The sequence below is a fragment of the Podarcis tiliguerta genome (genome assembly GCF_965153285.1).
Source record: "Podarcis tiliguerta genome assembly, chromosome: 10".
In the NCBI taxonomy this organism is placed as follows: domain Eukaryota; kingdom Metazoa; phylum Chordata; class Lepidosauria; order Squamata; family Lacertidae; genus Podarcis; species Podarcis tiliguerta.
In genome coordinates this window covers 12090357-12115043 of record NC_139543.1, presented here as the reverse complement: position 1 = coordinate 12115043, position 24687 = coordinate 12090357, and the positions used below count along the sequence as shown (strand labels likewise).

Below are 24687 nucleotides of genomic sequence, written 5' to 3'. Positions count from 1 at the left end.
TTACGTAAAAGCTAAACAAGCTATAGCTTGGGGCCCCACTCTCTCGCCCCCCCCCCAATGTCACTATTAATATACTTCTTCTTAATTGTATTTCAGTTCAACAATTACTTTGATAAAATACATATTTTGTTATGTGCAAATGACTTTAGATACCTATTAGGTCCATAAATCACCATATAGCATATCTTCAACAGAAGATATCCCAACAGAGTTAGGATGGAGGGGCAGTGGGGATGCCGACATTTCTTCTGTATGGTTGTAAATCATGGTGAGCCATTACTCACAAAGCCTGGAGATGTGATAGTGGACATTGTTGAGCAGTTATGCTGCTCTTTCCAGTCACCATGGATGGACTGTCTCTTGACAAGTCATATCAAACTGAGTGAAAGCGATGCAAAATTGCTGCAAGGGGTGATTTGATCTTTGGCTGGCAGGGTTGCCAAGCAGACAAGTTGATTTGGAAGCCTAGAACTGATGTTGCTGTGAATCTAGCAATGTTTTGTTGTAAGCCAACCAGAGTGTCTGGGGAAACCCAATAAGATGGGTGGCAAATAAACAATAGAACTATTATTATTATTATTATTATTATTATTATTATTATTATTATTATTATTATTCAGCAGAGGGAGTGGCCACAGAGACCACAAAATACCGGTCTTGAAAGACCTACATTGGCTCCCAGTACGTTTCCAAGCACAATTCAAAGTCTTGGTGATGACCTTTAAAGCCCTAAATGGCCTCTGCCCAGTATACCTGAAGGAGCATCTCCACCCTCATTGTTCAGCCCACACACTGAGGTCCAGCTCCGAAGGCCTTCTGGCGGTTCCGTCATTGCGAGAAGTGAAGTTATAGGGAACCAGGCAGAGGGCCTTCTCGGTAGTGGCGCCTGCCCTGTGGGACGCCCTCCCATCAGATGTCAAATAAACAAACAACTATCTGACATTTAGAAGACACCTGAAGGCAGTCTTGTTTAGGGAAGTTTTTAATAACTGATGTTTTAATGTATTTTTAACCTTCTGTTGGAAGTCGCACAGAGTGGCTGGGGAGACGCAGCTGGATGGGCAGGGTAGAATTATTATTATTAGGATCAGGAGGTAGCCTTGCAACATACAACAAACCTTCCTCTCTTCCTCTCCTTTTCCCTCATCTGTCCTCACATGAAGAAGAAAAGAAGAGGGGTGGCAAGTATCTTTTGCCCTGAGGTGCCGCTGCATGTGAGAGACAACTGGCTAGTCCGCATGCAATTTCTGAAGCACCTCGTTTGAATTCAGAGTCAAGATATTCTGCGTAAATCCTGCAAGACAGCTTTAACCCTGCAGATGTTGCTACAATTCCCACCGTCCCCAGGCCAACCTCCAGGTATGATGGGAGTTGGAGCTCCACAGCACCTGGAGGGTCAGCGATTCCCAACATCTGCTTTAACATAGTGTCTAAATGCAGTTTTCCTGGCATATATATATATTATATATATATATGCAGGTTTTGGTGTCCTCGGGTGTCTTCCCGTGTAAAAGTTGGGGTGTCTAGGCGACGTTTCGACGAGGTCTCACTCGTCATCTTCAGGCTGGTGCTTTCGGCTTCTTGTTACTGGAACAGAGCAGGATCTCAGTGTTTGAGTTCCTATAAATACTGTTGAGGAGGTGTGGTGTATAGCCTCCAATGTTCTGGGCAGAGAGGAGGTTCCCAGGCTAGTGTGCCTTTTCTTCTTTTGTTCCTTAATTACTTGAGGGATATCTTGAGTGATTTCTTGAGTGATTTCCTGAATCCCACTTAGGTGGGTCATTAGGTGTGGATTAGTTGCTAAAGCCTTCGTGTCTTGAACTCTTGAACTTTGTGAAGAGTTTTTCTGAGAAGATGGCTGTACTGCACTTGGTTGTGCTCTGGCTATCCAAAAAATAGCCAATATCCTCAGAAACCCCAAGGATAAAATTCAGTTGGAAAACCAAGGGGTCTATGAAATACCCTGCAAAGTCTGCCCAGCCACGTACATTGGACAAACAAACAGACGAATAAATGCACGGATCGCAGAACACAAGAATGCCGTCAAAAAAGAAGAAAAAACTTCCTCTCTTTTCCAACACATGAAAGAAACAGGACACGAAATTAATTTTGCAGATTCCAAATTGCTCTTTAACATGGAACATCACCACAAGAGAATAATCATGGAAGCCATCGAGATAGAGAAACACCCTCACAACATGAACAAGCGTGACGACACATCCCGCTTGCCAGACATCTGGAAATTAGCCCTCCCCACAAAATCTGACACCAGATCCAGAGGCACACAGAACGCCATCACCAATCAACCACACCAGACCCAAACCCAGACCCTCTCCACAGATAAATTACAGACACCATCCAGTAGCCAAACCAGGGTGGCACCTCCGGATGCTGCACCCCCCTGCAATCCCTACACAGATCTGGCTGGCACAGGCCACAAAACCACAGCTCGCCCCTATACACGAAGCCAAGCCAGAGCACAACCAAGTGCAGTACAGCCATCTTCTCAGAAAAACTCTTCACAAAGTTCAAGAGTTCAAGACACGAAGGCTTTAGCAACTAATCCACACCTAATGACCCACCTAAGTGGGATTCAGGAAATCACTCAAGAAATCACTCAAGATATCCCTCAAGTAATTAAGGAACAAAAGAAGAAAAGGCACACTAGCCTGGGAACCTCCTCTCTGCCCAGAACATTGGAGGCTATACACCACACCTCCTCAACAGTATTTATAGGAACTCAAACACTGAGATCCTGCTCTGTTCCAGTAACAAGAAGCCGAAAGCACCAGCCTGAAGATGACGAGTGAGACCTCGTCGAAACGTCGCCTAGACACCCCAACTTTTACACGGGAAGACACCCGAGGACACCAAAACCTGCATTCCTGTACCCGTGAAAATCTACGAAAGCATATATATATATATATATATATATATATATATATATGCTTTCGTAGATTTTCACGGGTACAGGAATGCAGGTTTTGGTGTCCTCGGGTGTCTTCCCGTGTAAAAGTTGGGGTGTCTAGGCGACGTTTCGACGAGGTCTCACTCGTCATCTTCAGGCTGGTGCTTTCGGCTTCTTGTTACTGGAACAGAGCAGGATCTCAGTGTTTGAGTTCCTATAAATACTGTTGAGGAGGTGTGGTGTATAGCCTCCAATGTTCTGGGCAGAGAGGAGGTTCCCAGGCTAGTGTGCCTTTTCTTCTTTTGTTCCTTAATTACTTGAGGGATATCTAATCCAACTAATCCACACCTAATGACCCACCTAAGTGGGATTCAGGAAATCACTCAAGAAATCACTCAAGATATCCCTCAAGTAATTAAGGAACAAAAGAAGAAAAGGCACACTAGCCTGGGAACCTCCTCTCTGCCCAGAACATTGGAGGCTATACACCACACCTCCTCAACAGTATTTATAGGAACTCAAACACTGAGATCCTGCTCTGTTCCAGTAACAAGAAGCCGAAAGCACCAGCCTGAAGATGACGAGTGAGACCTCGTCGAAACGTCGCCTAGACACCCCAACTTTTACACGGGAAGACACCCGAGGACACCAAAACCTGCATATATATATATATATATATAGTCCCTTGATATGGCTAGTTCAGCATGGAGCCTTGTGTGGATTCTGGGTAACATCTTGTCAGATCTCATACATTATTTCAACGCGGCAGAGTAAAAACCTGGGAACTTGTACAATCTGTACCTTCGCCTTTTGGGCACTCAGGGACCATTCCTCTTCAGAGAACCGAGTGTGTGAACGGCATCAGCATTTGTAAGTACAAAACACCGAAAAATTATAGATTCAGTCGGGCTTTAAGCTTAGGAAGTGTAGGCCTGCTTAGTTTCTATGGCAAACGTACATACATGCATGCCAGATCCTGAGAGTTTATTAAATGTGAAAGAACACTGAACAAAGAAGGAGTACGTCAGTAAGCATTTCAAAATCTCGACAGGCCAATCAATCTTTCCAATCAATCTTGTTCAGAGCTTGTTCGGAGGATGGATTTTAGTTGCATGCCTTTGCTTAATTCAACAATGTAACCTTTATTGGGAGAAAAGAAAAGGTTAATTCAGTACCAGAACATTAAACTCGGTCACTTCTTTGAATATTACTCTGTTGTTGACAAAGATGCAAAGAGAGAGAGAGAGAAGAAAGAAAAGTACTAGCAAAATATGTTAGTAATTCACATTAAGTGGTGTTGCCTTGGCAGTCGTAAATGGGTGCACTTCATTCAGGCTGTTGTATATTAACATACATAAACACAGGTCCTGAGCTTGCTTTTCTAGGTCGGAAATATCCTCCGATCAGCCTTTAGGTTACTCCTTTTTTTTCTTGTGCTACTACTAAAAGTCAATATTGTTATGTTTTGGAGCTGAAAGAGACAAGGACAAACAAAAGCACACTTAACCTCACTACTTACCTCCATTTTACCTGTTGCTGCTGTTTTTTGGCCTTAAGGGTCTAGGAGAAAGTGAGAATCTCCAAATAAATGAACAGCCAACTGCAGGGACTATCGTCAACCATCTTTGACTTAACTGTCTGCAGAGTCAGAGCCCAAAGAGCAGGCTGTCTCTGCGAGGAACTGAATAGCTTTCATTTCAGGAAACGCTAGGTATTTTATATATAGGAGAGATGGTGTAATGGTTATGTTGTGGCACATCAAACTGTTTTTTTTTGTTGCTAATATGCATAATACATTGGGCAGAATATGTTCAACATCAATGTGGAGGCATTTGCCGCATTTAGACAACTGAGTTCCAATAGTTACTATATTCACTTCTTAATGTAGCCTGACACTTTACTTGCATTGCTGCGTGTTTTTGCACACTGAACAAGCACATTGACAGATCTGTCTGTCCTCAGTAATGCCTCAGCTATCTTTTCACTGGGGAGAAAAAATGTAGCCATGCACACAAGACGATTATAAATGTTGCATGCGTTTCAGAGAACCTGCCTATTTTGTATGTTGAATTCATTTGCTATCATGGAAGTCTAGTTACTGGAGTTTTTCACAGTCTCCACAAGGCTGTACTAGCTTACAAGAAATATGGGATTTGCAGTTTGATCCAATTAACCAAACTACAGCTCTTTTTAAAAAATCCCTTTACCATATGTGTTGGGGACTCAATTTGCTTTTTTTATAGAAACCTATTGTGTAGAGGCTCTCAGAGGTACACTATCATTTTTTAAAGTATATACCCACAAGTGTTAAGAATGAATATCACCATCTAACATTTGAAAATGTCTACATAACACAGGTACGCTTTTCAAGCCACAGGGGCTAAATGAGTCTCATGATTTAATAAACACTTACGGTTACCTTGGAGCTTTTGCTGTGGGATGTGTTCTGAGGTCGCCAACCTTTTTGCAGACTGAAGAAACTGCCATGGGGGTCACACACCCAAACACACTTCAGTCAAGCTCAAACCACCATGGACTCTATTTGTTACTTTAAAAATTGCTGCTTACAAGCCTAATTTCAGTAGGTTGGGGGGGGGGTGATCCCTGTAAGAGCCAGGAAACCCTCTGTGGGCACGTAGGGACTTGTGGGCGCCGCAATTGTGACTCCTCCCTTAACTGATTAATTCCAGTTCACACTTTCACAGCAAAACCTCCAAGTTTGTAATAAGTATATACTCAACAGGGAAACTCATTCTGTCTTCATGGTGCTTTGATTCAAGTTTGTTGGAGACCATGACATCAATGGTTGCCAGAGTCTCATTGCCTAAACAATAGTACTCTATGGCAGGGGTCAGAAAAACTTTTTCAGCAGGGGGCCGGGCCACTGTCCCTCAGACCTTGTGGAGGGCCGGACTATATTTTGAAAATAAAAATAAAAATGAACGAATTCCTATGCCCCACAAATAACCCAGAGATGCATTTTAAATAAAAGCACACATTCTACTCATGTAAAAACACCCGGCAGGCTCCACAAATAATCTGGAGATCATTTTAAATAAAAGGACACATTCTACTCATGTAAAAACATTCCTGGACTGTCTGCAGGCCGGATTTAGAAGGCGATTGGGCTGGATCCTGCCCCCGGGACTTAGTTTTCCTACCCATGCTCTGTGGACAAGATCTAGACTGATAGAGCATTTTTAACTCCAGTTGGGAAGCAGCAAAACAGAGAATCCATCGCCACATCTCACTCCTCTGTGTGCATTGCCAAAATGCTGACATAAAATTCAGCCATCACTGATTTAACACATCCACTTATTCTTCTGTTGCTAAACCTGCGAAGGACCATGCCACATGCCAGGTTCTGTTACGTATTATTAACAAAAATGCAACCAATGTCTGGGACTGGCTGGATGAAGGGGAATGGTGAGAGGAACCCCCAAGAGAAACCTCAGGGGAGGAAGGTTCAGAGACTGGTGGTGGGTCACTGTGGAGAGCTCAGAAGGAGAAGATTGGGGCTGGATACTGAAGGGGCAACAGGGTTTAATGGACAGGAAGAGCCTGTTATAATGATTCAATTCCATTTGTGATGGGTATCTGTTTAATACATACCTGTGAACGATACTTCTAATAAGCTCTCTTCGTGTTGAACCGAATGGTTGGGAGCCTCATAAGAGGGAAGAAACAAATTATGTCTGGATTCGATCAGACATATAATCCTGTCTCATTCCCTCTCTCAAGCTCAGTGAAATAAATCTGACATGTCTTTCACAATCCATACATTCAGCTATGATTTCCTTTTGGACTCCATATGGTACATAAAGAATACTTACCACTGTGAGTATAACGGATGTTATTAGTGGGATTGAATTAAACAGCTGTGGTGGTAAATTAATATTTAAAATAATGGTTTTAAAAATCCAGCTTGTTCAGAAAGATAAGAACTTCCAAAGCCACCTTGTTGGCTGCTATTGAAACACAATTATATTATATGGATCTCGATCTTCTCCAGCAAGTCGGTTTTTTTAGTTCTTAAAAGTTCTTAGGTTTTAGTTCTTTTTAGTTCTTTTTTAGTTCTTAGTCTGCATTGGCTAAGTGCTACATTTACTCACATTCATTTTGGTTTGAACTGCCGTGTGATTTCCCATTGCCTGCTGTTTAAAACACAATCATTTCAAAGGCATAATGGCAGATTAGACACCAATTTCCCAGCCAAGAAAAGGGAGTATGACTAGTAATATGTTTTTTAACTGCCTGTGTGTCTTTGACCATTTTCAAAAGGTAAGGCTATCTAAAGGGACACATTTCTGAAGCAAAAATATGTGCTTCATCGTACAGAATAGGAAATAAATACTTTCATTCCCATTACAACACTAAGTGCACATTTCAGTTCATACAGCCAAGCAAATATTGGCTGTGCATTCAACATTCTACATTTTGGAAAGACAGTTTGGAAGGAGTTGCCTCTGGAACTTGCCTGAGGCTGCTGTCATAGAAAACTAGGCAGAAATTCATTTCTAATTAGAGCACATTGGGTTGCTTCCTAGTCTATTTTTTGTGCATTTTCTTTTCTTTGGAGTCAGAGAACATCAGTCTTGCAAGGATGGAAGAATTGTGGTTCAGTCAGGATTACCCAGATTATAAAGTACAGTGGTACCTCGGGTTAAGTACTTAATTAGTTCCGGAGGTCCGTTCTTAACCTGAAACTGTTCTTAACCTGAAGCACCACTTTAGCTAATGGGGCCTCATGCTGCCGCTGTGCCGCCGCTGCACGATTTCTGTTCTCATCCTGAAGCAAAGTTCTTAACCCGAGATAATAATTCTGGCTCAGCAGAGTCTGTAACTTGAAGCGTCTGTAACCCGAGGTACCACTGTAATGTGAGAGCAAGGAGAAACAGATTGTACTAAGGCAGAGCTCCATTCAGCTCAATGAACAAATTCAGCCAATTACAAAATTCAGCCAATTACAACAGGTACTACATACACAGCGGGTGGCACTGTTGTCTAAACCACTGGGCCTAGGGCTTGCCGATCGGAAGGTTGGCGGTTCGAATCCCCGCAATGGGTGAGCTCCCGTTGCTCAGTCCCTGCTCCTACCAACTTAGCAGTTCGAAAGCACATCACAGTGCAAGTAGATAAATAGGTACCACTCCGGTGGGAAGGTAAACGCATTTCCGTGCGCTGCTCTGGTTTTCCCAGAAGTGGCTTAGTCATGCTGTTCACATAACCCGGAAAAACTATCTGTGGTCAAACGTCGGCTCCCTCTCCCAGTAAAGCGAGATGAGCGCCGCAACCCCAGAGTCATTCGCGACTGGACATAACTGTCAGGGGTCCTTTACCTTTACTACATAAAAAAGTAATATTGAGTTCATATGATAAAGTAAAGAAGTATTGCTAACTAACAACGCAATCATATGCACATTTACTTTCAGGTAATGCTTACTCTCAGGTAAAGTATGGATAGATTTGCAACCTAAATTAACCCTTCTATGGTGAAGATCCAAATGCATTAAAAGGGCATCATCTTTCAACCTAGGTAGGGTTGAAAGAAGGGATGCGGGTGGCGCTGTGGGTAAAACCTCAGTGCCTAGGACTTGCCGATCGCATGGCCGGCGGTTCGAATCCCCGCGGCGGGGTGAGCTCCCGTCATTCGGTCCCAGCTCCTGCCCACCTAGCAGTTCGAAAGCACCCTTAAGTGCAAGTAGATAAATAGGTACCGCTTTATAGCGGGAAGGTAAACGGCGTTTCCGTGTGCTGCTCTGGTACCGGTTCGCCAGAGCAGCTTCGTCACGCTGGCCAAGTGACCCGGAGGTGTCTGCGGACAGCGCTGGCTCCCGGCCTCTAGAGTGAGATGAGCGCACAACCCTAGAATCTGTCAAGACTGGCCCGTACGGGCAGGGGTACCTTTACCTTTTTAGGGTTGAAAGATGGGTAGGGTCCATGTAAATTAAATTTTTCTGGGTAGGGTCCATGTAAACTAAAAACTTATTTTCAGAGCCTACAAGGTAAGTAAAGTAAGTAAGTAAGTAAGTAAGTAAGTAAGTAAAGCTACTACTCCATTCTGTTCACACACTGAAATGACTAGCTGTCTGTACTAAGGCATTCCCACAAGCCAAAGAATGGTACGCACCTTGATTCATATAGTCATGTTTTTCATTCAAATCCTGGGACTTTCATGGGATGTACAGGAAACATTTTTTCCCATAGGTAAGTGCGAGAAAACCATGCATTTGAATGCCTGAAACTGTAGTCATTAGGTAAAAAAGGTAAAGGACCCCTGACTGTTAAGTCCAGTCACAGACGACTCTGGGGTTGCGGCGCTCATCTCGCTTTACAGGCTGAGGGAGCCGGCATTTGTCCGCAGACAGTCTTTCCGGGTCATGTGACCAGCATGACTAGGCCACTTCTGGCACAATGGAACACCGTGACGGAAAACAGAGCGCATGGAAACACCGTTTACCTTCCCACCGGATTGGTACCTATTTATCTACTTGCACTTTCTTTGGGCGTGCTTTTGAACTGCTAGGTTGGCAGGAGCTGGAACCGAGCAATGGGAGCTCACCCAGTTGCGGGGATTCGAACCGCCGGCCTTCTGATCAGCAAGCCCGAAAGGCTCAGTGGTTTAGACCACAGCCCCACCCACATCCCTAGTCATTAGGTAATGCAGAGCAATTTTCCTCTTCTCCAGCATCCCCCATCTTACATTGTTCAGAAAGGTCCCCATGCCTCCTGGAGAGGCTTGGGTAAGTTTCTTTGATCTTACGTAGCCAACGATTTTTAATCACCATTATAATCAAAGTTAACTTTCATGCACATAATTGCCAGTTTGATTAGAACCTAATCAGCTGGTAGTTCACTTTAGAAAGCAGAAAACTAGTTATCTGCCTGTGTTTTCAAAATCCTTCTGTGTTGAGAGCCATTTCAAGGAAATGATTGCAGTCTCCACTTCAGCACAGTCCAGAAATGGCTATTTCCCATATAAAATAATGATTCGTTCGCCTCACATGCCCACCTCCTCCCTCCCTCCTGAGAAAGTTGTCTGATGTCATAAGCAGTGAACAAAAGTCTCACTTATAAAAGGGTTTTCTTTATTTTTTTCATAATTTAGCTGAACCAACACAAAACTGAATACTGTAAAGCAACAAAAATGTTGAAACATTTTAATTTTTTGTTCAGTATTTACTAAATAAGGCTGCTACACTCCCTTGAAAAATAAAAAATGAAACCATAACAGAAGAGAAAATCAGCGGAGTGGGGGAATCTGGCTCTCCAGTTCTTGTAATACAGGTGAAGTATCTGCGATCATTTATTGCATGACACTTTGAATCAGACATTGGTCATTTATAGTGCAGTCAGTTCATAATGCTTTTCAAGTGGCTGGGCTTTAATTGCTACTTGGACACTGATCAAAACCCTTAGGATGAAATAAGACCGTCCATGTACATGTTTTATTCATAGACACTATCACCTACAATTCATGGTTTCTTCAACCTGTGCATTAAAATAATCCTGAAAATTGGAAGAGGTCTTAAATAAACGAACTTCTTTTTCATACCTCTCATCTATGGTTGCTTGAACAATCCCTATATATTTTTTTTCTTTAGTAGCATAGAACTAGCATAACACTAAAAGTTAATTGGAGTATTTAGGTAGTATACTACAGTGGACACTGGGGGGAAAGTTTAATATCGGCAAATATTTGGGGGGAAGGAGGAAAGCTCATTTGTTGACCTCGTCATATCACTGTGAGCAATACTTGTAGTAGACAAAAAGGTACCATGTTTGGAGGTTATTGGTCTAGACTCTATTTTCTTTCCTTCTCTCGTTTCTTAAATAGCACTCTTCACTGCCCTATATAATATTGGACAAGGGGACTTCCTAAAGTATGAGATAAAACAAACAGACCACCTATATCTTGATCAAGGAGCAAGCTGACCCTTATACCAAATTGGAAAGGAGGGGGAGAGAAGAGAGAGAGAAAAGAAAACTCAGTATGGGAAGTAAATGATTAAAATATTTTACACTGTTTTTGACTGGTATACAAAAGACCACCCCCCTCAAAGAAAAAAGGGAGAAAATGAAAGGGGGGGGGGAGAGAGAAAGCCTTTAACAGTGCAATGGTTGAATGCATTTATGTAATATAAACAACATTATTCTTTGCTTTTTCTACAGAGTCCTCTCTGGTCATGCTTTACATCCAGAATGTCCCAATGGAAGAAAGCAAACTACACCAGTCACTTCAGAGACAACTGAAGTAATAAAACAACAACTCAACTCTGATCCATATTTTTTTCTTTTTTGTCATGACTGTCAGAGTTACCACGTTAATTGTTAAATAGGATTTTCTACAAATATACAACATATAAAAACTGTTAAATATATAACTTTAGGCTTTTCAAAATACATTTAATGATCTCTTTCAAACAAGTGTTACTCCCCCACCCCACCCCACCCCTTGGATTTTGCTTTCTGGTGCTAAATGGTGTATCAGATGAGACATAGGCCACAGATGACCAAACATGCTCTTTGCAAATACTGTATTATCCAACTTTTAACGATCAAAAAATGGAACCATAGAAGAGGCATGTTGAACTGGTTAAACTCAAAATGATTTTTAGTACGAGAAGTCAATCTAAGCACAGAGGAGCAAAGGTGGTGCGTAGACAGTTTGTGTTGTTTTTGATCAAAGTTCTGTTTTCTTGTTGAAGAACGGCCGTTTCCCCTCCTTGTTCCCTCGTGTTTTTCCGTGTACCTTTCCCCAAGAGCAGTTCCAGCCTTTTCTGCAGTGTTCCACAAGGACTTTTGCTGGACGGCAATATTGCAGCACTGGGTGAGTTGAATCCGTGCAAGGTGTTCCCCATACTACTGAACCCAAATAACCTTGTTAACAGTAACATCGTGTCCACTTTAAAATAGATTTTGCTCTTTGGTCTATTGTATATACTGAAACATAAGAAAATAAAAGCAATTAGGCAGTCTAGGGCACAAGAAGAAATTGCCTTCTGCACCTTAGTGTCCTCCCGTAGACAAAACAGTCTTCTCTAAGGCTGATTGGGATGAATACTCTCCAGTGTAGTTGACTCGTCCCGTCGAAACATGACCACAGATCAAGTTCAGCAGTGGCGCAAAACGCAGATGAGACGTTAACTGTGAACTGGTGTTTTGTTTTGTTTTCGTATTGCTAATGCCCAAGCATTTATCTCTCTCTCTTCCTTAGTCCAGTGCTCTTTAGTATGGTAGAACAGACTTTAGCTCATAACGTAGAATTATGCTGTCTTTGATGAAATACAGAGAAACAGACAGTTGAGTTGATGACATATAATGGATGATCCACAGCCGTGAAACTTGACTAGGGAATGTAGCCCACGCAGAGCTTAAAAACTCCTACAAGGCTTCTCTGTTGCTGCATCTGTCAGGAGACCTGCAAGTCAATAAGAACAAATGAGTACATATCTTAACTGCAAACTTGATCGACAGACGTTTTAGACTAGCGCCGGCTATTTACTGATCCCCACTGCCATCACCTCCAAAAATATAAAATATTTGTCTTGGCCTTAACTGGGTAAAGAAAGTTCAATAAACATTTTCAGGAAAAAAAGAATGGAAGCTCTTAACATATTGTACACGCAACACTCTGAAATGCAGCCTCATTTGGACACAGTATATTACAGCGCACTGAATAAATATGATTTATAACAGGTGTTCTCTGTTTAAGATGCAAGGTCATGTTCTGATTATTCAGTAGACTAATTTAATCAATACTGCCCTCTAGTGATACCATCGCTAAACAGGTATTTATGATCAATATAATTAGATATCAATTTTTTAAAAGGAGGAAGCTAATAAATAAAAAATAACAATAGAAATTACTGTAAAATAAAGGCAAAAGATAACCTATTTTATTAAAAATGGATAAAAGATTGTAGAGAAGCAGACAAAAATTTTTATAGCAAGAAACATTTTAAAATGCATATACACAAGGTAGAACCAAAAAACCCATATAGATATTAGAAAATTAAAAGAACTGATTACTGGAACATTAATGAAGCAAGGCTTGCTTTTTTAAAAAAGCATTCCCCTCAGTTTATAGAATCTACCTCAGCATAACGGTAGATTACAGCTGTGTCATGCAAACCCGAATTCAAAACAGTAAAGCAATAATTCCTTTAGTATTATCACGTTTCCTCAATATTTAGAATGTTTACTATTGACGGACAAGAAAATATTAACACTAGCAAGCAAAACAGAGAACAACAGGAATACTTTCACTTCATTCAAGCAAAGCATGAAATTTATATGTTTTTTAACCTACCAATTTGAGAGGTAAATGAAAAGACCATCTGCCTTCAGCAGTTAAACAAAAGGTCTGTGTATAAAGTCTCACATAGGGCACAAGGTTTATTTGAGAGTTCTGCTTTTATCCTCTCACCTTTTCCAGGAAAACACACCCCAGAACTCTTGCAAATAGCCTTTCCTTTTCGGACTAGTGGTCAGACTCCAACCCACATGACCTTAGACAGGCTGAAGGCAAAAAACTGGGTTGGTTATTGCGATATTTTCCTGTTTGACGTATATACATTTAGCAAGAAAACATCATTTGTAGCTGCCCCCTCCCCAACCTTTCTATTTTGGCTTCTCTCGCTTGATCTTTTGAATCAGTATATGAAATTATATGACTTTAGTAGAAATATGATAAGGATTTAAGTATAGATAAATTTTAAGATTTTGATGGTAAGATAAGGTTAAAATAAATTAAGACAACTAAACGATAGAAAGCAGTGAAAGACAGAAAGGATTTGCTGATTTAATTAGTAACTGGAATACAAAAATGGGAGGTGTGAGGAGGTCGAGGAAATAAGTCAATGAAAGATAAGGTTAAAGATCGGAGGAATTTCTTTTTTTTAATTGTATTGGTGTTTTTTGTGTTTTGATGTATTTGATGTATTGTGTTTTTGTTTTTGCTCTTTATTATGTAATTTTGTATCTTTCTATCTTTCTTTTTTTCTCACTTCCTCTCTTTTCTCTCTTTTCCTTTTTTTTTCTCTTTTCTATGTAATTTTGAAACGTTTAATAAATATTATTTTTTTAAAAAAGATCTTTTGAATCAGTATCACATTACAGCAACGCTACACAAATCCTGTAGCTTACAATCAAAGGGTTGCTAGATTTAGAAACCTTAAGCTGCTGAGATCGCAAGATCATTGTTCATATGGGAAAATTAGTATCTGCACTAACAGGTGCATAAAAATCTGTATTTTTGTATTGTCTCTGCTTGTACAGCAAACTAATCCTGCAAAGGAATCGCCAACGTCAATAGTTTTTGCCTCGAGTTACCAGAAGGTTCACCCATTTCCCCTTTTTAGAAAACAAAGAACTTATCCCTGAAGAATTGTCTAAATATTTTGTGGTGCCCATGCCAGATGGATAAGATCTTTCTATGCAGAGTGGGGTATTGTTTAGGAGGGACAGGTGTTGCTGTTGGTTTTTTGTATCTTTATTTTAGATTTTGTTGTGATTCATGTGGAAATTGTCCAACATGGTTTGTACTTTTTTTAATGTTTAATTTACTGTCTGTGTCCACTTTGGTTATGTTGTAGTTATGTATTCTTTTTATGCTGTCAGCTGCCTTGAGCAGTGTTTGAACTGTGGAAAGGCAAATAAATTGAAGTATGTATGCATGTATGTATGCATGTATGTATGTATGTATGTATGTATTTTGTTAAGATTACAAACCCACTGAAATAAATAAACTGCTACCACTATACTCTTCTCACATGACGCTGGTGGCTTCATGTTTAACAACTGCTGAAACAATCCATTTATTGTGACCCTCTATTTCCTCTTTCTGTCCAGGGTAAGAGGTGTCTTCTTGAGCAATTACAGCTTTCAATTTTTATTTTTTTATTTTTTGGTGATCTCCCACATCTCTAAATCTGGTTTGGAGAATTGAGGGACTGCTTTGAGATGGAGCTTCAGGATGCTCTAGGAGGCATGGTGCGTGTGTGTGTGTGTGTGTGTGCCAATAATTACCTCCTTCCCTGTTCCTTTGATGGATTCCATTCTGTCAGCACCAGATACCTTCAAAAGCGAACAGCATCCCTCAGGAAATATCAAATTCCCCAGGTGCTGAGCTTTACATCCCAAACATTAGACAATAAAACCTCTGAGGGACCCGTGTAAAGAGAGGAATGATGGCTATGCCACTATCTGCAGTGAAGCTAGATATCCCATGAAAACACCAACAGCAGCTTTCCCTAAAACTAACCATGTATTTTTAAGCAGCAAATCGGTTATTTGCTGAACTGCAGTATTTAGACCATGATCCTGAATGGAAGAAAGACCCGATGCAATTCAGTAAACTTTCACTCAGACACCCTTCACATACCACACAGTAGGAAACTGAACGGCAACTGCACACACACACACACACACACACACACACACAAGCGCTCCACATCCTTGGCCTATGTATTATATCAGGTATGTATTGGAGCCAATTTTGGGGTGGCTTTGTAGGCCAAACCTGCAGGCTTTCATTTCTCTTTAATGGTTAAAAAGAATCTCAAAAAATAATTATTTTACGACATGCGCTAGCATTTGTTTAAAGGTATGTTGGCACTTTCAAAATATAAGGCACGCATGTTCATTGGATGGTTGTTGTGTGTTCTTTTCATTTTAAAACTTGCTATTATAGCAAGTCATGCAATAACTAACCCCTGCTAAACAAGTTACCATGCCCGTCCTTGCCTTTTAAAACAGAGCCAAAAAGCAGAAATATTAATGCAAGTTCTGATGCACACAAATCTGCCCATATGATAAAGCATTTCACATATACTGAGAGCAAGACAACAGCAAAGCGAGATCCTTGTTTATCTGCAGATTTTCTTAAATGCTTGCTAAATAACACTTCTCTCTCTCTTGATTAAAACCTTTCAAATTAAACTTGCGTTGTGCTGCATTTTGTTTCAGATTATAATAACCCAAAGAAATGAAGAATGCAAATTTGACGAAGCCCCACTTTGTATTACACAAACAGTAATGTATTTCCGCAATACAAAAATAGGGTTTTCGAAAGAACAAATTTGTTTTCAAAACCAGCTGCATACCAATTGGTGATTTTGAAGCCACCGGGGGATCTCATAGCTATTTCTGAAACCTGCTAGGAACATTTTTATTAAAATCAAAGTATTTAATTGAAGCAATTTCCACAGGGTTGCTAGAACATGTGTAGGTGGTTCTAAGGTGTCTCTTTTACAGGGTATTCTCTATTGTATGATGCCTGTACAGAATATTTGTATATAGGGAGTTCACACTAATATTCTCAGTTATATTCACTGTTTGAACTGTTAAATATATATTCCATAGAATCTTACATTGTGATTCGAGGACCCGATCCCTGCTTGGGGGAATGAAGACACGTGGACACAGTATATTAGGTTAATGGGCAAGAAAAGGCCACAATTTGATTGATTACAGCATGTGAGAAGGTATTGGCTTAGGCATTGGACCACAGAGAATTTGATTCCACCCACTCGGAGAGGGGTGAGTCTGATGAGGGGTTAACCACCAGTAGGGGGAGCCTGTTGATGCAAATACAGCTATAAGCTCTCCCTTGATGTCACCGAGGGTCATGCCATGGCCCCCCGCCCCACAGGGCATCGGACAGGATCCACGACCGCCGGATTCCTTTAATGGAATACCCATAAGTGAAGGGGTAGGCGATGGCCACACCTTGCCCTTCCATACACCAACAACACATTCCAATGCCTAACCGCCAAATACTGAGAAAGTTGTGACGATTGCTACGAGGTAGGCGGAAAAAAACAAGAGGCTGGTGCCAATTTGCCAATTGGAAAAAACTCCTACCAGGCCCCTGGGCAACCAGGGCGACCAACCATGGGTCTATAGCAAGGTCGAGCAAGAAGCTACGCCCTAAAGGGAGTGGTGGGTGGGTGACTCGTGGAAAATCTGAAGAGCAATGGGGGGGGGGAGAGAGCTGGCATGGCCGCATTTGAGCGGCTAAACCACGCCCCCCACGGTGGCACCTGATTGGGTGCCCAACTGGGAGGTGTGGTGCGCCAGCGATGATGAGAGAGCAGGGGGCAGAATGGACATGGGAATCGTCTCCCGCTCACAATCCCTCCCCTCCAGAAGGAGGAGAGGCTTAAGCAACCATTTGGGGGGGGGGGGCAAAGGTGATAAAAGAGTCATGCAAGTTTAGATAATGACTGAGAAGAACTCAACCTCCTCTGGCTCACCGATCAGCCTCTAAGCCCTTTTCTCCAACCTGCTTATCCAGCCAACCACTATTTCATGGACTAGGCTGATGGAGAGTAGCAATGGGGAGATGGATCAGACCCTATCAAGCACCCAATGTCAACAAGGCAAAATATGTTTCCATTTGGTTCATAGCTAGGCTTGGCATAATTCCTGCTGTTTCTCCGTTATGGATTAAACTCCTGTTGCGAATTACAATACAGTGGTACCTCTGGTTACGTACTTAATTCGTTCCGGAGGTCTGTTCTTAACCTGAAACTGTTCTTAACCTGAAGCACCAGTTTAGCTAATGGGGCCTCTCGCTGCTGCCGCACGATTTCTGTTCTCATTCTGAAGCAAAGTTCTTAACCCGAGGTATTATTTCTGGGTTAGTGGAGTCTGTAACCTGTAGCGTATGTAACCTGACGCTTATGTAACCCAAGGTACCACTGTAGTGCCTTATAGGCAACAAACGAAAACCAACACAGCAACAGACAGGACTACGGAGGAGCTAACCGTCAATAATATATGGCTCCAGTCTTATCCCCCAATTTTCATTATTACATTGATATAATCACTCAGTGTCAGACCAAGTAAGCTGATGGTTAATCACAACCTACTAATATGCAAATAATATCACTCCATCAGTTGTCACAGTTATACACAGTGGTACCTCGGGTTACAAACACTTCGGGTTACAAACTCCGCTAACCCGGAAGTAGTACCTTGGGTTACGAACTTCGCCCCAGGATGGGAATGGAAATTGTGTGCCGCTGGCGCAGCAGCAGCAGGTTAAGAACGGACCTCCAGAATGAATTAAGTTCGTAACCCGAGGTACTACTGTACTAAAATTGAATCAACTTGAGACTGCATCTAAGCTATGCTTGTTTGACATAGTTCAGGTGTATTTTGGTAATGTACTAGGGGGCTGCCGCCCCATTTGCTGTTCTCACCAACCCCACCTACCAACCCCTTGCCAATCTACCTTGCCCCACACCTGGCCAACCACTCCCCCCTCTCTTTGCACAAAGCCCCTTCCCTCTTCTCTCATCTATACAGCTCACCTTGGCCGCTTGCTGCCTGTGTGCTCACCTGCCTACCTGTTGTATGGCTGTTGTCATGCTGGATTTGCTATAGCCACCTATTGGCAACTATTGAAATTGTAGCATGATGACAGTCTTGCAATTTTATTATACAGTAATAAATTTTGTGTTGTTTGTCCATTTTAGCATTTTTATTGTGTGTTCTAATTTTTTAAAAACTTTATTCTTAGTACAGCTGGCATTTCTGCTCAACAACAAAACACAGTGTTGCAATTTTGTTCTAGTATCCTTCATGCTTTGTTGGCTGTTGCCATCTGAAGTATATTTGGTCTGCTATATACAAGAGTAGTGCAACTAAGGTTTATTATTTCTTAATTACAAAAAGATTTTTTAAAAAAAGAAATAGTTTCTCAATTGCAGCTCTATAAATTCTGAACTAATCATTCAAATGACTGACTTCTAAAAAAGAATCAGCCTATTATTCTCTTTATGGGAATTAAATAAAGAAAAGTGACCATTTAAATGGGGAATAATTAGAATCATGTGCAACACAATCTCATTATGCTTACTTAGAAGTAAGTTACACTGAGTTCAGTGACACTTTTTAGGTAGTAAGTAAGTAAGTAAGTAAGGGAAGCAGGTGGCGCTGTGGTCTAAACCACAGAGCCTAGGGCTTGCTGATCAGAAGGTAGATGGTTTGAATCCCTGCGATGGGTGAGCTCCTGTTGTTCGGTCCTTGCTCCTGCCAACCTAGCAGTTCGAAAGCACAAAGTGCAGGTATATAAATAGGTACCGCTTTAGTGGGAAGGTAAATGGCATTTCCATTACATGCTTTGGTTCGCCAGAAGCAGCTTAGTCATGCTGGCCACATGACCCGGAAGCTGTCTGTGGACAAACGCTGGCTACCTCAGCCAGTAAAGTGAGATGAGCGCCACAACCCCAGAGTCATTCGCGACTGGACTTAACGGTCCAGTCTTACCTTTACCTATGCTTAGGATTGCAGCCTTAAAGGACTAGGGGGCCTGCATCAAAGGAGAAGCTGATTTATTTCAAACCTCATATGAAGCTCTGCAACTCATTCTCCACCTGCTTGGCTTCTTTGCTTTTTCAAATCCCCAACCCACAATCCTGCTTTACTTGAAAAGGTATTACTAGTTATTTTTGAACCAATATGCAAAATTTAGTCTTCACTCATCTACAGCTGATCCCATCAACAACCAAAACAATCTGGTTCGGATGTAGGTTTTGATGCCACAGGTAAGCGAATAGCAATTTGATTTGAGGCCACTGCCAAGACTGTAGCATTTGAATCAAGTACTGCAAAACAATTACTGACAGGAATGTTAATCTCAAAAGGGAGTGCTGGACAAACAAAAATTAATTCTGCTCTGTTTAGATTTCAGCACAGAGGGACTAAGGGCAGGACTAGACACACACACACGCACACACACACGCACACACACACAAACATACTGAACTTTGATTTCTTCTGAGGAATCTCGCAAGGAACAGCTCAGAAATGTTCTAAACAAATATGACAACAATAAAATGCCTCTACCCTTATTTATATAATGGAACTAATGCAAAACCAAGTTGCCTATGGAAATTTCACTACCACCTCACAGCATGGCTTCTTGCTCTCCTCAGTTGTCGCCACTGGATCTCAGGTCCTTTCCCAGCAGGGTTCTTTCACTCTCTAAGTCCAATTTACTTCCTCGCACCTACGGGACCTCCTGGTATGTCCCACGGAGGACCTTACGGTCTTCAAACAAAAACATCTTGAGGTTAGGCTAGCCTCAACCAGAGTCATAGCTTTTTTGGCTGTGGCCCCGATCTGGTGGAACGCTCTGTCACAAGAGACTAGGACCCTGTGGGACTTGACATCTTTCCGCAGGGCCTGCAAGACAGAGCTGTTCCACCAGGCCTTTGGCCAGGGCACAGCCTGACCCCCTCCTTTGGCAATCCGCAGAGAACTCTAGCCCAATGGTTGCCATTAATCTGATTTGAACTGATTTTAGAATGAAATGATTTTAGAATGTTGTATCATTTTAGTGTTGTTAGCCGCTCTGTGCCCAGCTTTGTCTGGGGAGGGCAGGATATAAATAAATTTTATTATTATTATTATTATTATTATTATTATTATTATTATTATTATTATTTGCCTCCTGGTCAGAACATTTGACCAATCATGCTTTTACTCCTTGTAGGACTCTTACCTTTGGTTTTCTTCTAGCAACCAATCACTGGTTTTATAAAGATAGTCAACCTACCAATCATCAACAACAATTCGTTGAACTCTTGATGAATCCAAATTACCTCTGGTCCATTAAAAAAAAATAATCAAAAAAACCAGGCTGTTTATTTGTCCCAGTTGTATTCTTTGTAGTAAACATAGTTGTCTGGGCAAAGATCTTTTGACTGGATGTGTGCCCATACTCCGCAGTAAAGTTAAATCTCCTTCAAGTTGTTCGACTACTAATAGTGTATGAACCAAGGCTAGATCTACACAGCTATAAAGAACACTCTGAAAACGATTTGCAAAAAAAGTTGTAAAACTGACAACTGAAAGCTGACAGTTGCAATTTCAACTCTACAGCGCCATCTGATGTCAAAGTGTTATAACACATTTATAACGCTGTCTTTTGACTAATGTAGCAGAGTCCCATGAATGCACAACTCGGCAATCACTGCATATTCCCCCAATCCCAAATAGTTAATCTCAGCATTAGTAAATACTGAAATCAAAATGGACTTCCAGCTTAAATTAACACTATAGTTTGCATTCTCTTCTTTACTCCTTCTAATAACAGGTATCACACTGACCTTAGGGGGTCATAAAACTGCTACACAGAAGAAATGTAATGAACTGGAAAAGCAAACAAGCCTGATGTGAAGAAAGAAGCCAGGGTACTGCAGTGGCAATGTCATTAGTCAAATACAGTGAGATACACGATCTGCTATTTATCATTGTGCCATTTCTGAACTGATAATCACATGCAGCAGTTCAACAAGAACCCATTAGCATTAAACTTGTCCTCCGCTTCAGAACTTTGCTTTCTAAAAGCAAAGCTCTGCTTCTTGGTTAGGGGTTCACAGTCGTGTTTGCGAATACAGCGTTGACTCTCCCGACAACATTTCAACTTGGGAGAGTCCCATTTTCTGGAGCCTAGAGAAGGATTGGGCTTGACTTGACATTGCACCAGGTTTTGAAGTCAATCAGAGCGCAGTGAGATTTCTAGCCATCAGGCCATTCCGAAACAAAGTTTAACAGCGTAAAAGTGAAATAAGGTAGCATAAATAGAAAATAATGCGGACACAAATAAACTGCAGCAGAGATAAACCGAGCCATGCTTAATTTCCGTGGCAAATCACAACTTGCGCTTAAAAAGAGAATGCAATATTTCACTGCCTTCTGAGTGTCTCAGAATAGCATGACAAGGATGAAGACAGTCATAACTGAACTGAAGACATCTCAAGAACTTCTAAAGGTTGTATAACGGGCCTAGGAGAGAGACAAGTCCACATGCCCCACATTTGTGCTAGGACTCAAAGTACAGTGTGATATGTCAGAGACAAAACCCTTGTCCTTTGAAGGGGCAGAGATTTTGGCAAACACAAATGTTAGCCTGGCTACCAAGGCTACCTGAAGATTTTGGAATCCTGTTCTTAGTGCTAAGTGCATACAAGGTTTTCCTTTTCCTTTTTCCAGCTTTGGCCATACTTAAGAAAACTAGAATAAATTTAATGTTTAAAGTTGTTGAGAAACTACAAGGCATTTAATCTCCTCCCCCCTTTTTTGAGGCTATGAGCAAAGAGAGAATCTCTCGGGAACTATAGAAGCACCGAGTAATAGCAGTTATAAAATACACTACCAAATTAAATGGCTAGGGTCTGAAGAAATAATTGCAGTCCAGATGGCATGGGAAGGTGAACACCCAGATCTCTCTGTACACATGACGGTGACAAAGATTTCCCTCAAGAAAAGACACATGCTTGGAATGCCTGAAGTTTTGGCTACAGAAACAAATGCACACATACTTTTTTGTTTCTTCAAATTCTTAGCACTGAAAACTTCCTGTTAATATCAAATAAAAGGCTAAAACCACAACAATTATAAGCTATTAATAGTAATTACGCCTGAGTGCAATAGTTCACAGACCATGCTAAGTGTAAGCGTGTTGTCTCCTGGATATGAGATCATGGTCACTTTGCTCCTTCTCATTCATTCTGCAGCAGTACTGATCTAAGCCATTGTTTCATTTAACTGTAGCTCGTGGTTTAGCTTTCCCCAGAGTAATAATAATAATAATAATAAAAATAATAAAAAAATTATTTATACCTCGCCCATCTGGCTGAGTTTCCCCAGCCACTCTGGGCGGCTCCCAACAGAATATTAAAAACACAGTACAGCATCAAACATTAAAAACTTCCCTAAACAGGGCTGCCTTCAGATGTCTTCTAAAAGTCTGGTAGTTATTGTTCTCTTTGACATCTGATGGGAGGGTGTTCCACAGGGCGGGTGTCACTACTGAAAAGGCCCTCTGTCTGGTTCCCTGTAACCTCACTTCTCACAGTGAGGGAACCGCCCGAAGGCCCTCGGTGCTGGACCTCAGTGTCTGGGTAGAACGATGGAGGTGGAGACACTCCTTCAGGTATACTGGACCGAGGTCATTTAGGGCTTTAAAGGTCGGCACCAACACTTTGAATTGTGCTCGGAAACGTACTGGGAGCCAATGTAGGTCTTTCAAGACCAGAGTTATGCGGTCTTGGCAGCCGCTCCAAGTCACCCGTCTAGCTTCCGCATTCTGGATTAGTTGTAACCAAGGTTCACCTTATGGTTTATGGCTTGTGGTTTGTCTGGTAGAGCTAAACCATGATCCTGGGTTCAGACAACAAACTAAGTCAGGTCATGCCTTGGCACTGTGTGGCAGTGGAAAGGCCAGGGAGTAGCCACACAGCAACATTCTCTCCTAGAGCCTGTGGGTTCACACTAAACAATGGTTTGGCAAGTATGCAGTGCAAACCAGATTACTGTCTTAAAGTCCAAACACAATGTATTAGCAGCACCTGATTCCTGCAAGTTAACTACTCTTATCTAGTACAGTTCTGGCCTTCTTCTTTTTTAAAAAAGCGAACAATTTTCACACATAGACCAGGGCTATGTGGATAAATGCCATTATTTCAGGGCTATAGTCATAATAACTATCTTACTCATTGCCGTGGACTTACAGAATGAAGACAATCAACAGGGGAGATCATATCTTGAGAGACACTTTCACGAGATAATAAACTTGATTCCTAGCTTGCAAATCCAGATTAAAGTCAATCCTGGATAACACTAGCTAGGATTAGCATCAGTGCAGATGTTATGTGTAATGGTTCTAGGGATTGCTTGTGCGTAAGTAGCCTTTACTCCTGGCTAGGTTGCATGGTTGAACCCTTTCTGACCAGACAGCCCTCTATTCCGTGGCTGCCTTAGTCACTGGCAGAATCCGTCAGTGGGTGTTTCTTAAACCGCTTCCAACATAAAAGCTGCTTGACGCCCAGTCTCCTCCCCCATTGCCTGCGCGAAAGCTTTTTGCGCACTGTGGGTGTGGGCAACGGAGCACTTGTCCCCTCTCCGCTGGTCTCCTGCGAAGAGTCCTGGAGCCACCTCTCTGCTTCCTCTATCTCCTCCCCTTCTCCACTGGTGTTATGCTGATTTCCTTCCCCAGCGTATGGGCTATCCCTCCTCCTACTGGGACCCTCTCCACCATCATCCGGGAGCCCTCTCACCTCCTCCTGCTCCGATGGCAGTTCCCTGACATTATGCTACACTATGATATGCTGAAAAGGAGGAGAGATTTTCATGGGATGGAGAATGCAAGAGATGGGGGTTATGCCTACAATATTGCAGCAGCGATGCCAATTTTCATATTTTACAATCCAACTGCATACCTTCTTCGCTCCATTCAATCCAGTATTCTTACACAATATTTATACACAAATAGTAACCGGATAATAACAAGAGTCTCTCTCTTTTATAACATTTTTTAAAAGTTCATAAAGGTGCACACACACACACACACACACACAGACACAAAATTTGTTAATTTCTTGAACAGCAACATTCTGCCCATTCTACTCTTGGGACTTTTGTTAAAACCTGGCAGCGCAATGAGCCAAAAATTCTGACACCTGGAATTTCCTGGGCTGCCTCCAAAGGGAAGGTGGGGGGAAATCTTCCAACAAACCCAATGCTTTGCCAGAGGTCATCTTTTCTCTGTGCTGGGAGTGGCATTTATGGCAAATAACCCAGACTGCAGCGAAACATTCAGCCATTCAGATTCAGCAGCATCTTCAGAAAGCAATGCTATCACAAACTGTTACAATGTCATCTGTCCTTATAGAACATATCGAGCTTTAGAAACAAGTTCACAATAGCTACTGTGTCTGTAATAAAAAGGAAAGAACAGGAGACTATTCATACTAATACATAAG

At 41.7% G+C, this 24687-nt stretch overlaps 1 protein-coding gene across 9 annotated transcripts in view; it reads right to left on the bottom strand.

The window, feature by feature from the left end:
- Positions 1-9977: 9977 nt before the first annotated feature.
- The window catches only part of TAFA5 (TAFA chemokine like family member 5), a 338814-nt gene continuing 324104 nt past the window's right edge, over positions 9978-24687 (bottom strand). For all 9 annotated transcript variants that reach the window (XM_083400124.1, XM_083400129.1, XM_083400127.1 and 6 more), the window contains one exon: positions 9978-12329. Coding sequence is in view for 2 of the 9 variants with exons in the window: in XM_083400129.1 (XP_083256255.1) it covers positions 12321-12329 (9 nt within the window). In the remaining 7 variants the exon portion in view is untranslated. The remainder of the gene's footprint in view (positions 12330-24687) is intronic.